Genomic DNA, 27573 nt, shown 5'->3' on the forward strand with positions numbered 1-27573 from the left:
ATCCCTTTAATGTAGGTTAGGTGTTTGTCCACCTTCTGGCAATGTTTGCTTTTGCATGAATAGAAATTGGTCATTCAGGACAACTGTTCCAGAGAGCCTTAATTTTTTTTTTTTTTTTTTTTCTTTTGCCACCAACAGGCTTAACACCACGTTCTAATGGTAGTGATTGTGGCTATTCATCTAGCATGGAGGGTAGTGAGCCAGGTTCTCGAGAAGGTTCAGATGTGGCCTGCACTGAAGGAATTTGCAACCATGATGAAACTGGTATGTATTTGTTGTATACAAACTTTAAGGCTACTTTCACACCAAGACGTTGCGTTTTAGGGGACGTTATGGTCGCATAACGTGCCCCTAACGCAACGCCTGGTGCTTTTGGATGTGGACGTCTGAGCCTTGTTGTGCATCTCACTCTGGCGTCCGTGATGCGTACTTTTGGACGCATGCGGCATCACGTGGTCCCGCCAGCCAATCGCCGCACAGAGCGGCGCTCCAGGAAGTAAACACTGCACGTCACACCGTGCAGTGAATATTAATTAGCCATGTGCCTGGCCGAGGAGGAGGAGGGAAGACTTCCTCCTCCAACACTACTGAGCATGTGCGCACAGTCTAATGCGGCTTAGCCGCGCATGACGCACAGCATGCAGCACTTTCAACGTAGGTGCTGTGTTACAATATAACACAACGGGGGCACTGTGAGCAGCCCATTGATTAATCATTGCTGTGAGTTGGGATGCGTTACAGGCTGCTCTAATGTGCGCCTGTAACGTCTTACTGTGAAAACCGCTTAAAGAGACACTGAAGCGAAAAAAAAATATGATATAGTGAATTGGTTGTGTACTATGAATAATTACTAGAAGATTAGCAGCAAATAAAATATTCTCATACTTTTATTTTCAGGTATATAGTGTTTTTTCTAACATTGCATTATTCGATAATATGTGCAGATTACACAACCCTCAGCATTCAAAATGAGTCTTTCAGAGCAGTCTGTGAAGTAATGAAGTCTCCTCTAGCAGAGGAAAAGTAAACAGTACAATAACACTTGAGATAATAAAAGTCAGATAACAGCCCTCTCCACGACTAAACTTGGTCGGAGAGTTAATAGCTTTTTTGCATAGAGATAACTGGAGTTTCTTAACACTTCCTGTACTGGAAACAATTAGACTGATGTATCTGATCTTAATGTTTTATTTCTTAGCTGTACTACACATACAAATCATAATATCATAATTTTTTTTTCGCTTCAGTGTCTCTTTAAAGGAAGCTGCCCCCCATACAATAAGCACATATAAAGATTCCAATATGGTTAGTGCCGTTTTGTGCCACAAAAATTAAAAATGTGTGCGGCTTTCATTTTGAAGATAATTCTATTCTAAACTGGGTTTGGTGTTTGTATGGCTTTGCCAGGGGCTTTTAAGACAAATACATGAACTTGTATATGTGACTTGCATACTGTTACCACAATCTTGGTTGACCTGAAAGGCATGCTTTATATCAGGGGTCTCAAACTCAATTTACCTGGGGGGCCACAGGAGGTAAAGTCAGGATGAGGCTGGGCCGCATAAGGAATTTCACAATCGCAGCGCATCGCGCCTCTGCCCGCCCCTCTCACTCTTCTCTCACAGAGAGGGACGGGGAGAGGCGGCGATCCGTGCGCGATTGACGTCAGGAGGGGCAGAGCTGAAGCTGAAAGCTCTGCCCCTTCCAGGAAATGCCGGCGGATTGCCTCCCGGGCAATATGGGGGCTATGCAGCCCTCGTTTAGCAGCGGGGCTGCGGAGGATTACTTGGGAGCACTGAAGCGAATTATAAGGAAGCTTTTGCCGGCGAGGGCCACAAAATATTGTATCGAGGGCCGCAAATGGGCCGCGAGTTTGAGACCACTGCTTTATATAGTCTCTAGAGCACTTTTAAAAGTACATACAAGTCTGATTTTTGTTTTTGTTTCCGAACGATTGGTCTTTTGGACGACAAGTCAGACGTGTGTACAAATGATCGTTTCAGCTGCTTTTGACGATCTGCTTGTCTTATCAGTTGAAGGATCGTTTGTACACACGTCTGACTTGTCGTACAAATGACCGGTCATTCGGAAAAATTGGACAGGCGTATGCACCTTTAGGCTTTTAGTTCAGATGACAAAAGATCTATTATGTATATTCTGATCTGGAGATTGCATGGTTTATTTCTACCTAGCGATTTACTGATGAGTTTTCTTTTATCCAGACTTTATATACACTCCTCACAAGGGAAATTGCAGCACCATGATGAAATGCACATAGCCATATGCAAAGTACAGTACCAGTAGAAGGATATTCATAGACAAATTATTGTTAATGTACATATCTAGTCACGTGACAGTCAGTTTCAGTTGAGACTGTATTCTGGAGTTGCATGACCCAAATTTATTGGTGTGCAAGTGCTCCACACGGGGGCATCCTAGTTTTGAGAATGGTTTGGTTGCACACAGCAGCATCAGTTGATGGTGGTGGGCTGTCTTCTATGTCACTTGCTATTGCAAACTGGTATTGACGAGCCAGTCTGTGGGCTTTGTCGTTTGCCTGTCAATGCACTCCCTCTTCGTAGGGTTCTGTGATGACACATTGCTGGATGGTACTCCCGTCATGCCCAACAAGTGCAGCAATTGCACACATTAAGAAATTCGGGTCCTTCAGCTCCTGTATAGTCTCTCTCCTGAAACATGGTGTCACATGACTCGATGCATGCGAAAACATAATTTGCATACGGCTCTCTTCTACCAGTGCTGTGGTGTTCACGTTTATTTATTTTTTTCCATGGTGTTACAATTTCATTTTGTAAGCTATGTATAATGAGCGTCATGGTTAATGTGTCATTGTCTATATATTGTTTTCCTGAAATCTCTTAGGAAAAAACGTGTTTGATTTTTTTTTTCCCTGTGTAGTGACAAATGTAGTAGTAGTAGTAGTAGTAGTAGTAGTATTATTATTATTATTATTATTATTATTATTACATTATTTCTGTAATCTCACAAATCACTGTAGCTTTAGAATATTTTATTGATGTGTCAATGGAAGCTATAAAATGTAGAGCAAGTTTGGATTCTAAATATTACTTACATTTCTACAGTGCAGCCTAAACTTAGGACTGTTTTCTATGTAGTATTCCGCCACACTGCTCTGTACTTGATTTTCCTAATAGAAGTGTTAAAGCTTCCTCTTAACTTCCACACATAAACATGGCATGATAGCAAATTATTAAAAATACATATGCAAATATGCCTACCCTGTAAAGAGCTGCAGGCAGTGTGCTGAACTAACTGGTCTGCAACCGAGGGTTGGGCAGTGCCGCTAGCCCAGGCTGTTCCTCCAGCTAGAATCCCTCCAGCCCGCGCAGGCATATTTGTGTGCATTTTTAATTGTTATGCCGTGTTGGCTCTCGTTTGTTTGTGTTTCCTATATTTCCAGTCATTTTTCTGCTTCCTGGCTTGGTTAAGAAAAGGATTGCTTCAGCAGTTTATTTTGATGATTCTGACACACAGCTTTGTATAAGTTGTTGGTGGGCCCGTAGATCCTTGTTTGAAGTGTTGAAGCATTGTTTGATTCAATATTTTTTTTTGTTTTCCTCCTAATGTCAAGGATTAAACAGTGCTCTCCTTTACCATGCTACACCAGTAACACAACCACACATATAGTGCAAGTCCACAGTGGGCTTCCTTGACATACTTTCAGGAGGCCCTTAATGGGTGTGTAACCTATTGGGAGGTGTAAAAAGGCATAACCAACACTGGAAAGCACACTCTCATCTGCCACTTCTATGGCCCAATTCACACTTACAAAACGCTAGCGCTTTTGCTAGCGTTTTGGTCTGGCTTTTTTTGGCGATTAACACCATTCACACTTGGGGCGATTTCCCGGCGATCGCGATTAGCACTTATATAGCACTAAGCGCGATTGCCGGGAAATCGCCTGGAAATGGTGCAGGATACAATTTTTTTTAACGATTTGCGTTAATCGCTGGCGATTAACGCAAATCACCCAAGTGAGACCAGGCCCATAGGTTATTGCACTAGCGCTTTAAGTCTGAGCGCTTTAAAAAGCGCTAGCGCTTGAGCAAGATTCTGGAACTAGTGAGCAATTAGCTGGCAGCTGATGTATAAGCTTCCGGGTAATTGATAGTCAGTTCCCAAGTCTGATTCGCCTTATTTTCAATTTCCAGTTGAAATTGAAAGTTCATATTCATCATGCTTTTTTTAATCCTCGCACTAAAAGATGTCCCGTTTAAACTTTTAAAATGACTGACTTATTTAATATAACATGTTGTGCAGGTGATGATTCTTGTGTCAACTGTGACAAGGAGGAGGAAGAAGGTGACAGCTGTGTAGAATGTTGGGCCAACTCGGCAGAGGAAAATATGAAGGGGAAGAACAAAAAGAAGAAGAAGAAATGCAAAGCATTCAAATGTGATAAAGAAAATGTAGGTTTCAAACTAAAACATGAATTTTTTTTGAACTTTTATAGGCTTTGAGGAGAAACCCTTGATGTTTGTGGATTGGCCATTGATGCAGTTTATTGTTTAGACTTAACAAGTTTTTACATTTCCCTCAGCATGCTGTCTGGGGCTGGAGGAGATAGACTGACCAGTTCACATGCTTGAATGGCCTGACTTTAGTAAGCACTGCTGAAAGATAGATTGGCTGCATTCTGCTCACATATAAGAAGTAAAACCATATCATTCAAAATGTGAAGGACCCTTATTGCGTCATGGAGTTTTTTTTATTTTGTGAAATGTGCATTATTTATAACATTTATAGAAGCGGTTAACATTTCATGCAGTATTCCTGGGCATGATTTCCTTTGCGTATTACTTATTTTGTAAGCTTGTCATTCTCCATTCTCCTTGTGTAAAGTCAAGGATTAGTGAGGCACAGAAGGTAAACCTTTTCAGGAGTTATTTGAACAAAAGTATGACGGGTTTAAAGGCCCAAAGTATTTTTACAAAATATAAAACTAACTTTTAGTAAAGGACACCTGAACTGAGTACAATTTATTTTGTAAAAATGACATTGTCTCTACATGCTTTCAGTACTTCTCAGAAGCTCCCATTTACTTTTAACAATGATCCCTTTCATTTCTGACTAGATCTAGTCATACGTTGTCTCTCCAAAGCTGAAGGCCTTATAGGCACATGCAGCAGCAACTCCAGAAGGAAATATTACATGTTCACATAGCACTGATTCAAACTGTTATGGGGTCAGCACCTTTTTTTTTATTTTTTTTACATGGAGTATGGACATTTTTGTCTATCATGGTGGACGAAAGGAGTGCTGGAGAGGAGAAAGACATTGATAAGTAGACTGTGGGAGTTACTTTTCAGTTCAGGTTTGCTTTAAATTCAGAAAACCTACAGTGTATAATAGACTGATCAATTATATTAAAAATATAAATATGTGGACAATTCTAACTTTACTATTCATTATACTGAGGTTTTGATAAGTTGCGTTTTTATTTTTTTGTAACATACTTTGGAACTTTAAACGTCAATAGTTATTTGAAAAAAACTATGGCATATCACTTAAAGAAAACCTGTAACGAAAAAACCTCCCCTGGGGGGTAGTTGCCTCGGGTGGGGGAAGCCTCCAGATCCTATTGAGGCTTCCCCCGCCGTCCTCGGTCCCGCGGCGGCGATGATAAAGCTCCCCGAACAGCGGGGATGTAAATATTTACCTTCCCAGCGCAGGCGCAGTATCTGCTCTCCGCTCGGAGATGGGCGGAAAAAGCAGATTGCTGTCGGACCGTTCTACTGCGCAGGCGCAAGTCTCCTGCGCAGTAGAGCGGACCTGACAGAGATCGACTATTTTATCCTCTCTCCATGTGGAGAGCTGTAACAGCGCCCCCGCTGGAGCCAGGAAAGATAAATAAATCGGCGCTTGTCGGGGGAGGATTGCGGGATGCTTCAGGAGGAGCCGGAGCTGGACTACCTGCAGCTACAGGGGAGGGGAAAGCCTTATTGGGACCCTGAGGCTTCCCCCTCCCGAGGTTAGTTCCACCCCCCCACTCCCCTGTTTTGTTGCAGGTTCTCTTTAAAGAGACTCAGAAGCGAGAATAAAGCTAGCCCTGCCCCAATGCGGAAGCGCTCCCCCGCTGTGCGGGGGGGGGGGGGGGGATTTGGGGGTGAAGGGACCCCCGTTTAGCGGTGCGATATCGGCGGTTTAGCAGGGGCACACATGCCCCTGCTAACTATGAGGTCTGAAGCGAGATTTATTCTCGCTTCAGACTCTCTTTAAGGTTGGCCTCCTCTCAGTATATGACAGAATTGCTAAGCCTTTTTTGGGTCTGTTTCTTACTTCAGTGCAAACTGAAGAAAGACAAAGTGGGCAAATGTCTTCAAACTGCAGGTACCATCACTGACAGACAAAAGTCTGTACAAAAACCCCTAGGGGGTTGTATAGATAGAACTTTCACTTCACCTATACTGCCATTTTAAACTTAGTTTCAGTGCAGGTAAATTCCATTTTTAATTGCTTTGCTCACCTTTTCCAGGTGTACGCCAAGCATTTTTCTTTTGTATAGAGCTCAGGATGAAGTTTAATTTTGAGTTCAGGGCACTTTCTGTGTGGGCTAGCCACACAACTCATTTACAGTTTTTGAGTAATAAAGTCCACAATTTTCAAGGTTTGTTCTCCATTATTTTTTTTTTAACATGGGCTGCACGATTTTGCGGTTTAAAACCGAAACCGCGAATCACATGCAGACGATCTTGAGATCGTCAGTAGCTTCGGTTTTTTTGTGCTACTAGCTGCTCAGCTACCGGCCGCCGCTAATCCCTGGCTTCTATGCCGCCCCACTCTGTCTGCACTGCATCTCCCAGAGACAGCGTATCTGCTGACCTCACAGCCCCTGCGACGGGGGAGGGGCGCTGTGCACAAACTTATGCCGGGAGACTCAGAGTGTGGCCGCTCAAGCAGAGCTATTTCTGCTGCATCCGCTGCTTTCTCCTTCCCTGAAAAGGATGACGGCGAACAGCTACAGGATCTTCTCAAAAAATTAGCATATTGTGATAAAGTTCATCATTTTCTGTAATGTACTGATAAACTTTAGACTTTGATATATTTTAGATTCATTACACACAACTGAAGTAGTTCAAAGCCTTTTATTGTTTTAATATTGATGATTTTGGCATACAGCTCATGAAAACCCGAAATTCCTATTTCAAAAAATTAGCATATCACAAAACGGTTCTCTAAGCGAGCTATTAACCTAATCATCTGAATCAACTAACTCTAAACACCTGCAAAAGATTCCTGAGGCTTTTAAAACTCCCAGCCTGGTTCATTACTCAAAACCGCAATCATGGGTAAGACTGCCGACCTGACTGCTGTCCAGAAGGCCATCATTGACACCCTCAAGCAAGAGGGTAAGACACAGAAAGAAATTTCTGAATGAATAGGCTGTTCCCAGAGTGCTGTATCAAGGCACCTCAGTGGGAAGTCTGTGGGAAGGAAAAAGTGTGGCAGAAAACGCTGCACAATGAGAAGAGGTGATCGGACCCTGAGGAAGATTGTGGAGAAGGACCGATTCCAGACCTTGGGGGACCTGCGGAAGCAGTGGACTGAGTCTGGAGTAGAAACATCCTGAGCCACCGTGTACAGGTGTGTGCAGGAAATGGGCTACAGGTGCCGCATTCCCCAGGTCAAGCCACTTTTGAAAAGTGGCAGAAGTGCCTGACCTGGGCTACAGAGAAGCAGCACTGAACTGTTGCTCAGTGGTCCAAAGTACTTTTCGGATGAAAGCAACATTTGCACGTCATTCGGAAATCAAGGTGCCAGAGTCTGGAGGAAGACTGGGGAGAGGGAAATGCCAAAATGTCTGAAGTCCAGTGTCAAGTACAGGTCAGGCGCTTCTGCCGCTGTTTCTCGTTCAAAAGTGGCTTTATCTGGGGAATGCGGCACCTGTAGCCCATTTCCTGTACATGCCTGTACACGGTGGCTCGGGATGTTTCTACTCCAGACTCAGTCCACTGCTTCCACAGGTCCCCCAAGATCTGGAATCGGTCTATCTCTGCAATCTTCCTCAGAGTCCGGTCACCACTTTTTGTTGTGCAGCGTTTTCTGCCACATTTTTTCCTTCCCACAGACTTCTCACTGAGGTGCCTTGATACAGCACTCTGGGAACAGCCTATTCATTCAGAAATTTCTTTCTGTGTCTTACCCTCTTGCTTGAGGGTGTCAATGATGGCCTTCTGGACAGCAGTCAGGTCGGCAGTCTTACCCATGATTGCGGTTTTGAGTAATGAACCAGGCTGGGAGTTTTAAAAGCCTCAGGAATCTTTTGCAGGTGTTTAGAGTTAATTAGTTGATTCAGATGATTAGGTTAATAGCTCGTTTAGAGAACCTTTTCGTGATATGCTAATTTTTTGAGATAGGAATTTTGGGTTTTCATGAGCTGTATGCCAAAATCATCAATATTAAAACAATAAAAGGCTTGAACTACTTCAGTTGTGTGTAATGAATCTAAAATATATCAAAGTCTAAAGTTTATCAGTACATTACAGAAAATAATGAACTTTATCACAATATGCTAATTTTTTGAGAAGATCCTGTATATGGAGAGAACAGGCAGCTCCAGCCGAGAGAGTGTGGGATGCTCTCCCACCTCCTTCCTCCAGGAAACTTCAGACTGCCCCGTGAAGTAACTTTTTTTTTTTTTTTTTTTTTTTTCAGCTGTGTGATTGCACGGAGGTAGGGAGATGAGTGTACAGTGTGTGCCTGTCAGAGCGTGTGCCTGTCAGAGCGTGTGTCAGAGCTGCACGGTTTTGCGGTTTAAAACCGAAACCGCTGCCCGGGTCAAGCACTCCGCAATACGCCGCACATTAACTGCCCTCAGCCCAGCGTCCTCACAGAAGGCCCCACTTACATATATGTGCAATTTAGTGCAAAAGTTTGCTTTGAAAGAAAAACGTGAAAAAAATCAATCACAATTTCTGAGTGAAAAATCGCAATTTCAATTTTTCCCTAAAATCGTGCAGTCCTTCAATACAGTGAAACCTTGGCTTGCGAGTATAATTACCAGTAGGGCCTCGTTCACATCAGGGCCGTTTCTGTGCGCTTTTCACAGCGCACTGCCCTGTGCGTTCAGCAAGGTATTGATTTTTCCATGTAACTAAATGTAGCTGGTTCACATCTATGCGCTGCGCTGAGCAGCGTTACAGAAACGTAGTGTTGCAGGCATTTCTGTGCGTTGAGCTGTAAAGCGCACAGCAATGCAAGTGAATGGGTCCGCTTTTTTAGCGCGTACAAGCGCATAGAAGCGCATGCATTTTTTACCCCTAATTGGAGAAAAAAATACATTTACATACAAAAACAGTTTTATTGACAACTGCTGCTCCTACAGTAAACAAAACGTGCATTAAAGAAGCGCAACGCACAAACGCGGACTAAAGCGCGCACAAGCGCATGCGTTTTTTACTATGCGCTTTAACACGTTTTTCAGCGCAGCAGATGTGAACGAGGCCTAGTTCTGGAAACATGCTTGTTATACAGAGCACTTGCATCAAAGGCAATTTACTGATAAGCATTAATGGAAATTCAGATGATTCTTTCCAGTCAAAAACACATTTATTGAAAAATACTTAATACAAAGTACTGAACTGTATAAAGTAAAAAATACTTTCACTATTAACATTTCGGTCTCTCTATCTGTTGGCTCCCACCAACCTTAATCCCCGCCCCCAGTGTGGCTTAAACATAGAACTTATCCAGACTTTCTTTCGCCTACTTTGGAGGATTTTTTTTTTTAATGGAAATGTAATATTGTACAGTCGGTATACTCAGTGGCTTGGAAAAATACAAAGAATAGAGACCGAGAGCCCAATTTAGTGTAGTATGTCACAGTAAATAGAGTACAATGATACGTAGACAAGTAATATACTCACAAGTCTGGGTTACCACAAAGGCAACCACTGGATGTACAGGTGGGGAGAATTGTAACCTGACCCCACTCAGGTATTAAGAAGTCTCTCTCTGTAGACAGGAAAAAGTTGGGGATACACCCCTCCACCAAGGGTGGACTAGATCAGGTTTGAAATTTGTAGTAACAGAGGCGCCAAAATAGAATAAAACCGTTTTAAAATCAGTTTAAAAGGAGGTGGGTTGGTGGGAACCACCCTCAGGTATACAAGGACCAGCCAATGAGTCACTAATTTATACAATATATAATTTATTTTGAAATCTCCAGGCATGCAACGCGTTTCACGGGTCAAATGCCCGCTTCCTCAGGCAATCAGTGTTGGAGATACACTACAAGACAAAAACGACATAACACGCAATATACCAATGGACGCTAGGCACATGGATGATAATAAAGGAAAAATATTTTTTTGTTTAAAGAACATCTAAAATATCCGTAATTCATTATAAAATATCTATGGAGCTTCTGTACTAGGGTATATATGTATATATAAAAAGCTTTACTGTCCCTCAATCGCCTGAGGGTATATTAAACCGGATGTGCAAAAGTTCATACAATCAGAGTGCATCTGAGTAGAATAAAACAATAAACTGTCCTGGTACAAAACTTAATAAAAATACCTGTAAAACAACTGCCCATTTAAAATTGAAGTTGCACCAAAGTAATCAATATATGGTGATATGTCTATTTAATTGTTAATGGATGGTATATAGTGTCCTAAAAAAACATACATATGTATATAATTGTACCTGCCACTGTAACTGACCAGATCTATCGAATTAATAGAGTGTGATCAAGTATGCAGTGAACTGAGGCGCTAAGAGCAACAGCTTAGAAATTCAAATACGCTTCAGGGGTAGATAATGAGGGACTAAGACAATAATGATAATAGTGATGATAATGGTACTCACCAAGGCTGTATCTGCTAAAGGGCCCAGCGCCTTACTGTGAGGTCCTGTCAGTCAGCCCCTGCCACCAGAAACAGCTTGCGGGCTGCTCTTCCGGGTTAGACACTCTCCCACGCTGGCGCCCAGGATCTTTATAACCCTTACCACTCGCAACACACCTCACAGTAAGGCGCTGGGCCCTTTAGCAGATACAGCCTTGGTGAGTACCATTATCATCACTATTATCATTATTGTCTTAGTCCCTCATTATCTACCCCTGAAGCGTATTTGAATTTCTAAGCTGTTGCTCTTAGCGCCTCAGTTCACTGCATACTTGATCACACTCTATTAATTCGATAGATCTGGTCAGTTACAGTGGCAGGTACAATTATATACATATGTATGTTTTTTTAGGACACTATATACCATCCATTAACAATTACATAGACAGATCACCATATATTGATTACTTTGGTGCAACTTCAATTTTAAATGGGCAGTTGTTTTACAGGTATTTATATTAAGTTTTGTACCAGGACAGTTTATTGTTTTATTGTTCTACTCAGATGCACTCTGATTGTATGAACTTTTGCACATCCGGTTTAATATACCCTCAGGCGATTGAGGGACAGTAAAGCTTTTTATATATACATATATACCCTAGTACAGAAGCTCCATAGATATTTTATAATGAATTATGGATATTTTAGATGTTCTTTAAACAAAAAAATGTTTTTTTCCTTTATTATCATCCATGTGCCTAGCGTCCATTGGTATATTCCGTGTTGTGTTGTTTTTGTCTTGTAGTGTATCTCCAACACTGATTGCCTGAGGAAGCGGGCATTTGACCCGTGAAACGTGTTGCATGCCTGGAGATTTCATAATAAATTATATATTGTATAAATTAGTGACTCATTGGCTGGTCCTTGTATACCTGAGGGTGGTTCCCACCAACCCACCTCCTTTTAATCTGATTTTAAAACGGTTTTATTCTATTTTGGTGCCTCTGTTACTACAAATTTCAAACCCAGTCGGTATACTCAGATTAAGTACAATCCTGCAGCGTCAAAGGGAGAAAAACCCCACAGCTCAGTTGATGACGTGACACCCGGATCTGTTCTGTTATATATCTAGACGGGCTTGCTTATCAAGTCGAAAGTTCATTTAAATGTTTGCTTGTTTTGCAAAATGCTTTTAAACCAAGTTGCTCTCCATCCAAGTTTTTACTGTATTTCAAATCGGTGGGTCCTGGCTGCTGGGCTTTGTCCTACCCTTGTTTAGTTGATCTTTTTTGAGCTTCCACTCGTTTTCTTGGGAGATGCATATGTAATAATTGGCTTTGCCACCTTAAAGCAGATCCGAGATGAAAAACTAACTGTTAGAAGTAACTTGTCTATATATATCTTATCTAAAGTATAGATGGTTTACACAGCAAATCTAGCTGCAAACAGTTTTAATAGAATATAATTACATATTCCTGTGATACGACAGCCGCCATGTTGTTTGTAAACATTACACAGAGGCAGGCTTATCTGTATCTTGAGCCATCAGCCTAATTCCCCCTCCTCCCTTCTCCCCTCTGCCTCTGAAATCAATGGCTAGTAACACCTCCTCCTGCCCAGACTGAGCTCCCATGAGCCCTTGCTACTGCCAAGGCTCTCTGAAAACCTGTGGGCCTGGCTTTTTTAGTTTATAGGGAAGTAGAGTATTAAAACAAAAACAAAAAAGTATTTGGCTTGAGGAATGCCCTATAAACTATATGAAAGGAACACAATTATGCAATGTGTAAAAGTTCACCTCGGATCCACTTTAAGAGCCATGCAGTGGTAGTGATGGATTTAAGGAGTTGTAATGGATAATGGTTTCACTGATTTATTTTCCTTCTCTATAGCTGGTGAGCTGTGCTCCAGAATCCCCAGGTACTGCACACAGTGATCAGTCCAAAGATGGCAAAGCTGACAGTTGCTGCTCTTCTGTAAGAAGCAATGGACAGTCATGTACACGTCCACGTCCGAGCGACTTACTCAAGTGCACAGAATTAGAACAGCAGTCAGACAGTGTGGAAGGTGGAAGAGAAACAAAGAGCTTGAAAGAACTTCTGGTAAGTGTGTAGAATAAAATTAAACTGAAATTGGGAAGTTCTTATGATTTGATGAAGGTCGATTTTACTGTATGCAATCTTTTGTCAGATTAGCTTTTGGTAGTTAGAACACAATTTAAGATTACAGCTCAATCCCCCTGATGCCAGAATATGCAAAACCAAACAGACTTGGTGTAGGACAAGATGCTGTAAACGTTACTTACTGAAAGACTGCTCACACCAATCTCTTGAAATGAGAGTCCATTATTCTTGGCAAACTGTACATATAACACACAGAGTGGCAGTTAGACTGACTGCGCAGCCACTGAACAGCTGATGCATTTCTGACCCTTCTCGGTCCCTGGTCGCTACTTTTGAAGTGGGTTTACTCCAATATTGCCACTATAAAAACATGGTCTGATAATATCTTTGGTCTATCGGCATATTTTGCACAGAGTTCCAGTCAGTGTGGTGGCCTACACAAGCTCTCAATCATATCAATTCCTTTCTGTAACTTCACATAAAAGATAAACATATTTGTGCATTTAGTCCGTTGGAGCCTGGGAAATATTTCTAAGATGGAAAAAGCCTCCACTCATTGTAGGGGATGGTCTGCATCCTTATGTGAGCTGGTTCACCCACCCAAGAGTGTGCATAGCTGTGGGTCCCTATTTAAAATGTTAATTTTTGTGGGATACAGGAGTTGAGCATCACTGGTATGACAGTGACATTCTCTGCAATCAGCTGAGAATGAAAGCAGAGGTGGCGCAGATACCATGAGCAGCCAGTGAGCAAAATGTGGTTTGTTGCTGTGGACAAACGTGCCATTTTTCATTGAGAGAGATATATTTACTGATACTTATGTCAGTTTGTCTCAGTGTAATATGAGTGCTCCTGTGGCCATCCTCACATTCCATTCAGAATGGTTGAGGTCTTTAAAGCGGACCCAAACCAAACATTTTTTTTAATTAAAAATATTTAGTTGCACCACTCTGACACATACAAAGATAAATGAACACTCCTTCAAACCTATGAGCATTTCAGTGCCTGCTTTTCAGCCTTGTCTTTTCATAGCTAGGGTTATACTGGGGGCAGCCATTAGCAATTCCTCCATTGCCAGACACCATCTACTCCACCAGTTTGCTGGAAAAATCCCAGCAATTTGAAAAAGGGAGGGGTTCCTCCAATAAATGTAAAATATTTTATATTTGTCATCATGCAGCTGAAAAAAGGCTGCTATTTATTATTATTATTTAGAAAATAGATTTTATTTCTGAAATCTTGTATTTTTAATTTGGGTCAACTTTAACGATACTTCATTATTAGAACACATTCTGTAGCACTTTGTCCAAACCATTTACATCACTAACTGTGCCTAAGAAAAGCTTACTGTTTAACTTCCCTATGACATTACATGGAAATGAGCTGCAATGTGCCAGTGTCCTAGTGCTGTGACGAAATCAGACCTCTGAGAATTGAGCCTGTGTTGTAAGTTGTGCCCACCCCTGTCTCCCTCAATAAGCTCCTCCCATTGGCCAAATGGTCATGTGACACTGCTTTGAGTACTGAATTTTAATTGACTTCTACTCCTTTTTACAGGGGTGACCAACAGTCATTCTTTCATATAAGGAAAAGAAAGGCAAATGCATAGGACAGATTTCCATGCTTATGTTTCCCAATAAACTATCACCCATTTTATCTAGATTCATTCTTATTATATTCATATATTCACCAGTATGTTTTTGGTAATTTATCTGAAGCTAAGAACCCAGAGGAAACCTGCACAAATATGAGAACCTAAGGGTGCTTTCACACTTGATCTGCTGCAGTGTTCATCCACAGATAAAGGATTGCACTGCCATGGTGATGAAAAGTTGCAATGCGACATGCAGTGCAGCATACTGTCCATAGACTTGTGCTTGCACCGCAACCCGAAAACCGCTCATGCTGCCTGTTCTGTTGGGACTGATCACACTGCAAAGTGACCAGTGTGAAAGGCTGCATTGACACAATTGCATCACATTGCGATTAAATTGTCTGTTGCTATGCAACAGTGTGAAAGGAGCCTTCATCTCCTAGCTGTGATTAGATCTTGGGACTCCACCTCTTCAACACCAGGGTTCCAACCATTCAGTCACCATGCTGCTACATGCTCCATTATCCACCATGCCAGTAACATTCCCAGCGTTAAGAACGAGCCTGGCTCGTCCTATAAAAATTGCTGGAATCATTAAGGAACGAATCTGGCTCATCCAGTAATTGCTATTACTCACAAGCGGCCTTGCTGGCGTGTGGGATCTCCCTAAGGTTTTGGCTTCCTTGCAAGCGGATTCCCATCTTCTTGGCTTCCTGTCCCCCGGCATATCCCTCTGATGTTGCTTGTGCCCTCTGGTTTCGGGTGTGCGCAGCGTCATCACCTCACACGCAAATTTAAGAGAAAAAAAAATTGTATAGAATTCATTACAAACATCTATATTTGCTCCAATATAAAGAGTGATAAAAGCAGCACTACAGCCCATAGCCACAAATAATAAAGTAAAAAAAATATATAAATAAAAATAGTGTTTTTTATATACTGTACGCATGCTTACAGACGGTTTGCAAGACCACAAAAATGCTAACTAAAAAATAATGTACCACTTACAGTATAAAGACTGCAGGGAAGTGAAAGCAGCAGACCTGCAGCATTGTGAATATAAAAGTATTTCATACGTTTCAAGAGATGACATGTATCCCTTTCTGTTTTTAGGATGAATCGGAATGCACTTCAGAAGAGGAAGATGGCCTCTCCCAAGATGAAATCCAGGCTTTTATGGCAAACAACCAGTCTTTTTACAGCAACCGGCAACAGTTCAGGCAGTATCTGAAGGAAAAGTTTAATAAGTACTGTCTCTCACATGACCACCGGAACCCTGTTTGTAGTAGCTGGTTGGCAACAGCTGGAGCAAATTAAACACAATAAACAAATTCTGACTTTCATTGAAACAATCAGAATGATTACTGCACCATTTCTGTCTTTCAAAACTTTGATTCGGTCTCTTGTATTTTTATCAGATTTTTTTTTTTCCTTTTTAATTTTATTTTCTTGAGGGAAAAGGTTAAAAGCACATTGTTGATTTCTGGGCTATGATTTCTTTTAATGAGTACCACCCTGCACCTTTCCCTTTTTTTTTCTGCTTTTTCCTTCATGTCAGTTATACACGTACAAAGTTATACATGTACACATGTGCACACAACCTTTAGCGTCAAATGTTGTAATTATAATTTTGTACAAAATGGTAACAAACCAAATATAGGATTTAACAAAATTTAGACATCCACTTACTAAATGTTTTGGATGTGATCATGTAAAAGCGCAATGTGCAGAAATGAAATAAAGAATATTTATTAATATGCTTAGCAAGCGTTGACTTGAGATTTCTACATTTCAGGAATGAAAACTTACATACGAGATGAAATGTACAAAACTGTAACATATTCTTTTTGTCGCTTTGGTGAATGACCACCAAACTATGGGTGTTCTGACAAATGTTTATTTTAGGTTATCCTAAATATCTGATTTCTCTCATGTCACCTGACTGCCTTGGTAGATGAGCTAAATTACTTAATAAACGTGTGATTAGACACAAATGAGGGGAAATTACACAGGCTAAACTCTAAATCAGTGTGAACAACTAAAGAGTACCCAATTCAAACAGCACCAAACCTCTCAAAATATTGTTCAAAAATACAAATCTTTATTGGTAACATAACAACCAAATTATTAACAGTATTAAAATTCACCAAAGGTGAAAACGGCAGTATACATAATTGTAGGTAATAGAAAATACATATATAAATCACAAGTCCTAACAATTGATCCCAAATTTGTAAATGTAATAATAATCCATAAATAAATCAATGGGTCAAACATGCCCCCAAGATCATTATTTCATAAGACATATCAAAAGTGTAATCCATAAAATTCTGACATAGTGCTATACAGTGCAAAATAAATAAACAAAAGTAATTTGATAGACCTCATATAGGAACCAAAATTGTGAACAGTGTGAAACCACACTAACGTGCAACGACCTGTTTGTAATCAGGTTACTGTAATTAAAAAAAGATTATAGCAAGGGCACAACAGGATTACCTGAGGCAGCCAGTGTAGGAACAATCTAAAGTGCAACAGCCACTGTATATACAAATTATGAGTATTGAATAGATTAAGTGAGAACTATCTGAGAAAGCAGGTCCGTGCTAATGAAAAAATAGTAATGAAGGCAAGAGACTTACATGAGGTAGGAGGACGCCTAGGTCTACCGCCGAACGCCTGAATGCATCGCGCGGGCTCTACCCGCTTCAGGAGGCGGCCCGCACGATGCATTCAGGCGTTCGGCGGTAGGCCTAGGCGTCCTCCTCCCTCATGTACATAAGCTATTTGGTGTAGAGAATTTTTTTTTATATATAGTAGAGCTGGAAGTGTACAGCATTTGCAAAAAAAAATGCTTGGAAAATCACTCCGTTATGTAATTTTATTTTTTTTAAGCCATTTTCCACTTTCCTATACTTAACATTGAGGCTGAATCACCTTCAGAAATGCTGCAGGGACCTGTGTTTGGGGGGAAAAAAAAATCTGATTGCTCTGGTGTGATCCATCCCATATAGATACATTAGCAGTTAAAATGATCCATCCGTACAAATACATTAGCCAAGCACTTTTCAAAGCGCTAATGTTTTTAAAAGCGCTTACAAGCACTCTTGATGTGCACCAGCCCTTACATAGTGCTGTTGCTTACTTATTAGAACATAAAGTAAAATGAGCTGAGCTCCACAGCTTCCGTATTGGTCAGTAAAGCTGAAAAGTCACTCATCGCAGTGAGTACCAGTAGTTGTTTTAAAGGGAACCTGAACTGTAAAAATTTTTTTGTAACCTAACTGGGGCATCTACCAGCCCCCTGCAGCCATCCTGTGCACTCGCCAATCACTCATGGCTCCTCTGGTCCCCCGCTGCAAGCTAGTTTCGTTTTTGCCAACTGGGAGTTGGCCGGCCGCCATGCGTACGTTTTTACGCATTCCTGCTGGTGCAGGAAGCTATTGCAGACATCAACAAGTACATTTTTACGCATTACGGGTTTAATGCGTAAAATTTTATGCATTAAACCTGTAACGTGTAAAAATGTACTTGTTGTCTGCAATAGCTTCCTGCACTAGCAGGAATGCGTAAAAACGTACGCATGGCGGCCGGCCGACTCCCAGTTGGCAAAAACAAAACTAGCTGGCAGCGAGGGACCAGAGGAGCCATGAGTGATTGGCGAGTGCACAGGATGGCTGCAGGGGGCTGGTAGATGCCCCAGGTAAGTAAAACTATTTTTTTTTGTTTTTTACAGTCAAGGTTCCCTTTAAGGGGGGGGGGGGGGCGGTGGATGTCTGTAGAAGTCTGTAGAAGTGTTAACTATTGAATAGCTTTAAGATACTGTATCTTACAGATTTGTGTCATAGCTCAGGGTTACAAGGGGAAGTACACTTGTGCTTTTTAAGGGTGCTGCATACAGTAGTCCCTGGGTGTAATGCCGTCTTTTGCCTGGAACAAGTTTGTTAATCAGGTAGTTGGACTTTCCTGCTCTTTGTACTTGTTCTGAGTGAGCATCTCACAGAGCATTGTAGCCTGCAGATCCGTACTACTGCTCCTTGGCTGGCTGCTGTGCTTATCTATTCTTAAGATTTGAATTTCACATCCGGAACAGATGTGCATCATTTCTTCTAACTCCACTCGCTTGCATGTTTGTTGAAGTCCCTCAACGTGCTCAAGCTAAAAGGTTTGCATGACTACTTCAGATGGTCATGTTTTTAGTTGATGCAAATTGTACAATAATTGCAGTAAATGTGATCAGCTTGGTTTTAAACCCATTAGATACAGTAACAGTTTTAATATTCCAATCTGCATGACATTTGCATCAGCTCAAAAATATCTCATTGATGATCTGACAGAAAAACAAACATAAGCATAGTACGTAAAAAAAAAAAAAATTTTTTTTTTTTTTTTTTTTTTTTACTAATTTCTGCCTCTGCTTCAGGTTCTGACTTCTATTGATTTCAGTTGGTATTGCCATCTCAAAGATAGCGATACTAATGCAATGCAATTCAGGCAGCAATATCGCTGATCAGTGCTTTAAACACAGAAAAGCTCTTTTCTATGTTTATAAAGGAGAATGTTATATAGTAAAAAAAAAAAAAAAAAAAAAAAAAGCGCCCAAAAGTTTCTCTTGAGTTAGAGGGCATAAGGCTACATTGCACTACAACGGTGTGCGGCATCTTAATGCAATGCATCACCACAAAACATTTGCATTTATTTTTTGTACACACCTCCTTTTTAGCTTCTATTACCTGGGTCATATCCAGAACATAGGGAAGGTTGTTGAAAGCTTAGTGGATTAGCAGTTAAAATGAGCATAAAGAGCTCTTGCTGTAGTTGCATGTAACTAAATGGTATATCGCTATTGTTTCTGCAATTCACACTGTTCTAATATGACACAAAATATCACCACCTGTTAGCAGAGTATTAAAAGGAACCTAAGGTGAGGCATAAAGACGCTGCCATATTTGTTTTTTAACACTACCAGACCAGAAGCATCTGATCTGCATGTTTGTTCAGGGTCTACGGATTAAAAAATATTTGATGCAGAGGATCAGCATGACACACAATGTGTATTGTTTAAAAGGTAAGCCTCCATATGTCTCCCTTTAGAGTCTGAAGCGATTTAAAATACCTGTTTTTATTAATCAGGACGCTTCAGCATTATAATCCAAACTGATTTGCCTCAACAGCGCTGCGGAACCGTGGTCTTAATCATCCCGAAATTCCCAGGGCAAAATTCTTCCGAGTAGAGGCAGAGCTTTGTGCAGTAGCTCTGCTTCAGTCAATCTCCACTGATCGCTGCCTCTCCCCGCCCCTCTGTCTTCTTTCACTGAAAGGGCCGGGAGAGGCGGATATTGACTGGACTGGAGGCAGAGCTAAAGTGCAAATCTCAGCCTTACCCGGGCAGCAAAATCCACGACCTGGAAAGTCGTGGAATTTTGCCCTGGGATTTCAGGAGGTTGCAGCGAAACAGATTGCATTATAATGTTGAAGCAGCCTGCTGAATAAAAACAGGTATTTTAAGATGCCTCAGCCTCTCTTAAAAAATAAAAAAAAATGCCGCCTGGGAACAGAGACATACTATTTAGTGTTCTCCATTACTCTTCAGCTTTGTGAGGATGTTAGGAAATCAATCCTATGCTATTTCCTACTGCATGTCCTTCAGCTGTCCGTTTAGTATGACCTTCCATGTGCTGTCCTAGCAGCATGATGATGCTGGTGGATCGAGCTGGTCACTGGCATAAAAATTTAAAGCAATTCTAATGCAGACTGAATTTGGGCCAATCCTAAAACTGCATGCAATTAGCAATTTCCATGCAAATAAAATAATTTTGACAAACTACTGCTTGGAGTGGGTGAATACCATATGTGTGGAGAACACTATAGATTAAAGTCACAAGTGTTTTTACATTTTATTTTAGTGTTGATTGATATCAGGACATAATGAAAAAAAAATTCTGGTCCTTTTAGCTGGGCTTCAAATTTGGTAAATATAACTTAGAGTATCTCCAGCCTAAACAAACATACTGTCATTAAGTTACATTAGTTATGTTAATTAAAATAGATGGGTAATATAATCTCTTACCCACACTGTTTTAAAAGAACAGGCAAATGTTTGATTTCATGATGGCAGCCATCTTTTTGGTTGAAAGGAGGTGACAGGGAGCATGAGACACAGTTCCAACTGTCCTGTGTCCTGAGCACCTCTCCCAGTTGCTAGGCAACATGAATAACAGGAAATCCCATCATGCTCTGCACAGCATCTGGGGGAAAAAGCCTGGGTTTTTCTTTGATGGGTGGAGCTTAGCTAAAAATGCAGCTAAAAATGATGCTTTGGTAAGAAACAAAGTTCTGATGCTGTGAAACTTAAAGAAACATGTTTCAATATGGTTGGGAATGAGTCCCAGGTAACAAAAAAGGAACTCTTGTTAGTATAACGATCCACACTTGAGCACACCACTATGCTCATATAGTACCAGGTTTCTTTATAGGAGGATCAATTTAAATCAAGTGAAGCCACAAATAGCGATCTGTTTCCAAAATTTTTGTTTCACACTTTATTATATTCACAAAAAATTATTTTTCTTCTTCAAAAAGGTAGAAAAATTCTTTGTAAAGCAGCAGAAGAATTTGTGGTACAGACATAAAAAGCAATGCAAAAAGCAGACCATAGACACTGTGTGCTTTGTTTGATGAAAAAAGGTAATTTTAGTTCAGGCGATGACACTAGTCCGTTTCGGGTTATTGACCCTTCGTCAGGCCTTTACGAAGCATAGAGAATTATCTTGACCAGATAATATGTACAGTCATAAAAGACCAAAAATGAATTTGATTAGTAAAGAGGTATCTGTTCCAACCAGACACAACCCGGCACCTGACTGATGGCTGACATAGGGAAATTCCGCTGCAAACACAGTGTGCACACTGTATTAGTGACCGCCAGACGAATAACAACCAACTACTTCCCAAACCTGGGAAGTGCCTTGAAAATGCTAGGGACAAGTGCTTGCAACTGCTTCTGCAGTTGTAGGTACTGTACTGTGCATAAATTAATGTCTGCATTACTAAAGAAATTACTCTTTTGTTCCATTGCACTGTGTTCCTGTTATACATGGGACACAATGCAACGTCCCACTCTGGGCCATTGAACTGAAAGAGAGGCATGTTCTCTTCTCTGACTGTATTTCTAAAAGTTGACCATGTAATATGCTATAGGCAGACATCAACATCATTATATTATTGAATACATACCCAAACCACTCATTTTTTTTCTCTCCTATTTACTTTGAGGAACAAATGTATTCAAGTGAAGCTTTGTACAGGCCTTACCAGTGGGTTCTTGGTCCGGGCCATCTCTGCTGAGAATCTAGCGTGTGTACAGCAGCACCAATGATTTGGCGAGAGATTTTTAGTGCCGGATTCTGTGAACCCATTGTCTCCTCAGCTCGCCTGCTTGAACCCGCTCTGTCGTGCTCAATGTCACCCCTCCATTCCATCAGAATCTATTGCTAGCCTACAAGCTAGTGATGCGTCTGTACATCACGTGACCCCAAACTGTTGTCAAATGAATAGAGTCCTGATCACTGCAGTCCACGCTAATTGTGCATGTATATGCACATTTAAGCCTGGTACACACCATGCAATTTCCCATCTGATACATGGGTCGAATAATTCCCGACAGGTCCGATCTGATTTCCGATTTTTTTTTTTTTATTGATTTGCATACAAGTGATCAGAAAACCGATCGGATCAGTGGGAAATTATCGACACATCTATCTGATGGGAAATTGCATGGTGTGTATCAGGCATTAGTCTGGCCCCACCATCTCCGTCATTTGCAACATAAACCGAAAGTGGTACAGGGGACACAAAATATCACATGTGGCCCACAGGACTCAGCTCTGCAAGTACCAAATTATCTTGTAATAAAGACAAAAATCACTTTAAGGGCCCTTTTCCACTAGCGGCGTTTGCGATGCTGAATCGCAAAATCACAAACCGCTAGTGATTTTTTAAATTGCTACGGTTTGCTACATAACAGGAATCGCGGTAGGTTATTTCCATTACCGCGATTCGGTTTTTCCTCAAACGCGATCGCGCTGCGGAGCGATATTTGCCGCAATTTTGCTATGCACACTACAGCATAGCAAAATCGTGAACGCAATCGGCGGACCTTTCCTGCACTTTGCGATTCAGCAATCGCTAGCGTTCAGTGTGAACGCTAGCGTTTGCTAGTGGAAAAGGGCCCTTAGGGCCTTTTTCCACTGCACAGCTGAATCACAAATCGCTAGTGATTTTTAAGTCGCTACGGTTGCTACTTTATCATAGAAATCATGAGAAGTATTTTCCACTATAGTGATTCGATTTGCAAAGAGCAATTGCTTTCAGGAGTGATTTTAAGAGGGATAATGCAATGCAAATGAAAAATTGCAATCGCTGGCGGTTGTGATTGCGATTGCTAGTGGAAATGGGCCCTTATTGTATTTTTTTTTTCTTGTTATACAGAATTTTTAAAGAGAACCCGAGGCGGGGTTCTAGGAATTAAATCCCAATACAGAGGCTGGGTCTGCCTAAAGAGCCCAGCTTCTGTTGCTATTTAGATTCCCCCTAAGACCCCCCTGCGCGCAGCGAGACCCCATAATTCACAGCCGCGCAGCTGTGTTTACCTTTGTAATGTCAGTCTCCCCCGTCAGTCTCCCCCGCCTCCTGCAGAGCTCCGGTCCCCTCCCGCGTCCCTTCCCTCCAATCAGCGTGGAGGGAAGGGACGTGGGCGGGGACCAGAGCGATGCAGGATGCAAGGGAGAGTGGAGACTGGCATTACAAAGGTAAACTCAGCCGCTGCTGACACGCTCCGTGTCGGCAGCGCGGCTGTGAATTATGGAGTCTCCCTGAGCGCAGGGGGGGCTTAGGGGGAACCTAAATAGCAACAGAGGCTGGGCTCTTTAGGCAGACCCAGCCTCTGTATGGGGATTTCATTCCTAGAACCCCGCCTCGGGTTCTCTTTAAATTCAAATGCAAAATTAGTTTTGCTTGAGGGCAACCACCGAGTAAAAGGGATTCTTTGTTGATTTCCCTCCCCCCCCCCTTTCCCCCCAAAGGAGCATTAAAGGAGAACTGTACAGAGAGGTGTTTGGAGGCTGCCATATTTATTTCCATTTAAGCTCTACCAGTTACCTGGCTATCCTGCTGATCCTCTGCCTCTAATACTTTCAGCCATACACCTTGAACAAGCATGCAGCAGATCAGGTGTTTCTGACAATTTTGACAAGATTAGCTGCATGCTTGTTTCTGGTGTGATTCAGCCACTACTGCAGCCAAATAGATCAGCAGGGCTGCCAGGCAACTGGTATTGCTTAAAAGGAAATAAATATGGCAGCCTCCATATACCCCTCACTACAGTTATCCTTTAAGGGCCCGTTTCCAATAGGGATCTAAATGCGAGGCGATCGGCGCATCGCCTGGAATCCCTCTGCAGGTACTTCCGGTTGTCTTCTGTATCCCCCCTGCGTCGCATTGCGCCGGATTGTGTAGGTAAGCTCGCGTCAATGGAAACTACTCCATTGACGTGAATTGGTTGCAGATTCCTTGCGTTGCGATGTGGAGCGGTTTTCGCATTGCAACGCTACTAGTGGAAACGGGCCCTAATATAGCACAGAGGATGGGGTGTAAGCTTGCCCCGAAACTGTGCATGGATAACTGTGTGTAATTGCAGAGTGCAGACATGAAATGGTCTCGGCTGACAACGGGTGTACAATCCTGTCTTATGTACTGGACATAGTGGCCTCAATTCACTAAGCTTTATCAAACACTTTATCGAACGCTTGATAATTTACCTCATGGGTAAAATCTAATTTTGAATTCACTAAGGCGTTATAGATTTCTTGAACGTTTTATAGATAAAACTTTTGATAAATATATAACACCTTAGTGAATTCAAAATTAGATTTCACCCATAAGGTGAATTATCAACCTTTCGATAAAGTGTTTGATAAAGCTTCGTGAATTGAGGCCAATGTGTGTCAGGGCCACTCACTGTAGATGGGAGCACACACTTGCAATACAAGTATCATTGAAAGTATGTTGCTCGTATGGTGTGCCCCCAGGGCTGTCAATGTCAGTGCAGCTTCGTAACTGCTATAGAGTTGGGCCGAACCTCCGATTTTAGGTTCGCGAACTTCCGCGGAAGGTTCGGTTTGCGTTAAAGTTCGCGAACCGCAATAGACTTCAATGGGGATGCGAACTTTGAAAAAAAAAAAATTATGCTGGCCACAAAAGTGATGGAAAAGATGTTTCAAGGGGTCTAACACCTGAAGGGGGGCATGGCGGAGTGGGATACACGCCAAAAGTCCCCGGGAAAAATCTGGATTTGACGCAAAGCAGCGTTTTAAGGGCAGAAATCACATTGAATGCTAAATGACAGGCCTAAAGTGCTTTAAAACATCTTGCATGTGTATACATCAATCAGGTAGTGTAATTAAGGTACTGCTTCACACTGACACACCAAACTCACCGTGTAACGCACCGCAAACAGCTGTTTGTGTAGTGACGGCAGTGGCGGGTTCACTGAACAGGAATACAGTGGCGGGTTCACAGAACAGGTATGCAGTGGCAGGTTCACTGAACAGGTATACAGTGGCGGGTTCACTGAACACAACAGGTATGCAGTGGCGGGTTCACTGAACACAACAGGTATGCAGTGGCGGGTTCACTGAACAGAACCGGTATACAGTAGCGGCTCTACTGAACAGAACCGGTATACAGTGGCGGGTTCACTGAACACAACAGGTATGCAGTGGCGGGTTCACTGAACAGGTATACAGTGGCGGGTTCACTGAACAGAACAGGTATACAGTGGCAGGTTCACTGAACACAACAGGTATGCAGTGGCGGGTTCACTGAACAGTACAGGTATACAGTGGCGGGTTCACAGAACAGGTATGCAGTGGCAGGTTCACTGAACAGAACAGGTATGCAGTGGCGGGTTTACTGAACAGTACAGGTATGCAGTGGCAGGTTCACTGAACAGAACAGGTATGCAGTGGCGGGTTCACTGAACACAACAGGTATGCAGTGGCGGGTTCACTGAACAGTACAGGTATGCAGTGGCGGGTTCACTGAACAGTACAGGTATACAGTGGCGGGTTCACTGAACAGTACAGGTATATAGTGGCGGGTTCAAAGAACAGGTATGCAGTGGCAGGTTCACTGAACAGAACAGGTATGCAGTGGCGGGTTCACTGAACAGAACAGGTATACAGTGGCGGGTCCACTGAACAGAACAGGTATGCAGTGGCGGGTTCACAGAACAGGTATGCAGTGGCAGGTTCACTGAACACAACAGGTATGCAGTGGCGGGTTCACTGAACAGGTATACAGTGGCGGGTCCACTGAACAGAACAGGTATGCAGTGGCAGGTTCACTGAACACAACAGGTATGCAGTGGTGGGTTCACAGAACAGGTATGCAGTGGTGGATTCACAGAACAGGTATGCAGTGGTGGGTTCACAGAACAGGTATGCAGTGGTGGGTTCACTGAACAGGTATGCAGTGGTGGGTTCACTGAACAGGTATGCAGTGGTGGGTTCACAGTACAGGTATGCAGTGGTGGGTTCACAGAACAGGTATGCAGTGGTGGGTTCACAGTACAGGTATGCAGTGGTGGGTTCACAGTACAGGTATGCAGTGGTGGGTTCACAGAACAGGTATGCAGCCAGGAACAAGCTAAGCCTAACTAATCTTTCCCTATGGGAGACAGTCTGCAGCAGCTCGCCCTACTCTCACTAACGCAGGCAGCACACGAGTGACCGTAATGGCCGCCGCTGCCTGCCTTATATAAGGGGGGTGGGGCTCCAGGGGCTAGTGTAGCCTAATTGGCTACACTGGGCCTGCTGACTGTGATGTAGAGGGTCAAAGTTGACCCTCCATGTGCATTATGGGGCAAACCGAACTTCCGCAAAGGTTCGCCTGCGGGACGCGAACGCGAACCACAGAAGTTCGCATGGAACCGTTCGCAGGCGAACCGTTCGGCCCAACTCTCAACTCAGTTACTGCTATAGACAAAACTTATCAGGGATACAAACCGGGGGTGCACTATATACAGTGACGTGTCAAACTTTATTTATTGTATTTATAAAGCCCCAACATATTACGCAGAGTTGGACAGTAGTTAAGGTTACAGACAATATTTTGGGGTGACAAACAGCAATAAGACAATACAGGAATACATGCAAAACATATCATGCAGCACAGTATCAGTACAACCTAATTTTTAGTCAGTCACTGGATGGGAGCATGTTTCACCTGAGATGGGCTTTGTTGGGAGCACAACAGACATAACATCAGTGTTAATGTGTGAAAAATAAATGTCTAGCCCCCCCCCCCCCCGCCCACACACACACACCAAATCAGACAAAAATCTACAGCAACATAACAGCCCAAGTCAGAGCTCTGCTTGTGAATCAAACTTCTGAATATCTGAGCAGTGCTTTGCAATGCGTCAGAACCGACCGAAAGGTATGTTTGTTTTCAATGGTTTATGATGTGAACTATTACAGTTAATCTATGCATGTTCAAGGACTGGAACAGCACCTCAGCAATCCTCAGTGGGTGTGCGATGACCCACCCCTTGTACCAACAGGGTTGGAATAGCTCTGTAGAAGATAAGGGTCCGCACCACTTCCAGATACGATTCCAACTTTTATTGAAGATCCACAAATGCTGTGTAGCAGCTACAGCCTGCTCTTTCAGATTAAGTGCCCTTTTTGAAGAAAGTTTTTTTTTTCTAATCTGATTGTCTTTGATGTATAGGGTTAGATCTAGAAAGTCTGGAATAAGTTTATATTAGATGTAAAGACTAGTCCCAAATCATTTCTGTTGATTATATCCTCAAACTGGTGTATTCCCTCAATAGTACCATTCTAAACAAGTATGATGTTGTCTATGTAGCGCCAATAATGCACCACATTGGGGGCTGGATGGTTGCCAGTAAAAAAAAATATTTAAAAAATCCTCATGTTAAGATTAGCAAATGATGGTGCAAAAT

General features: G+C 42.2%; 1 protein-coding gene across 2 annotated transcripts in view; it reads left to right on the plus strand.

Moving 5' to 3' along the window:
* Positions 1-15898, plus strand: part of GGNBP2 (gametogenetin binding protein 2) — a 47813-nt gene extending 31915 nt beyond the window's left edge. For both annotated transcript variants that reach the window (XM_068269201.1, XM_068269202.1), the window contains exons 10-13: positions 139-264; positions 4303-4451; positions 12722-12931; positions 15660-15898. In XM_068269201.1, coding sequence (XP_068125302.1) covers positions 139-264; positions 4303-4451; positions 12722-12931; positions 15660-15863 — 689 coding nt within the window. In that variant the 3' untranslated portion in view covers positions 15864-15898. The remainder of the gene's footprint in view (positions 1-138; positions 265-4302; positions 4452-12721; positions 12932-15659) is intronic.
* The last annotated feature ends 11675 nt before the right edge of the window (positions 15899-27573 follow it).

The sequence above is a fragment of the Hyperolius riggenbachi genome, chromosome 2 (assembly GCF_040937935.1).
Source record: "Hyperolius riggenbachi isolate aHypRig1 chromosome 2, aHypRig1.pri, whole genome shotgun sequence".
In the NCBI taxonomy this organism is placed as follows: Eukaryota; Metazoa; Chordata; class Amphibia; order Anura; family Hyperoliidae; genus Hyperolius; species Hyperolius riggenbachi.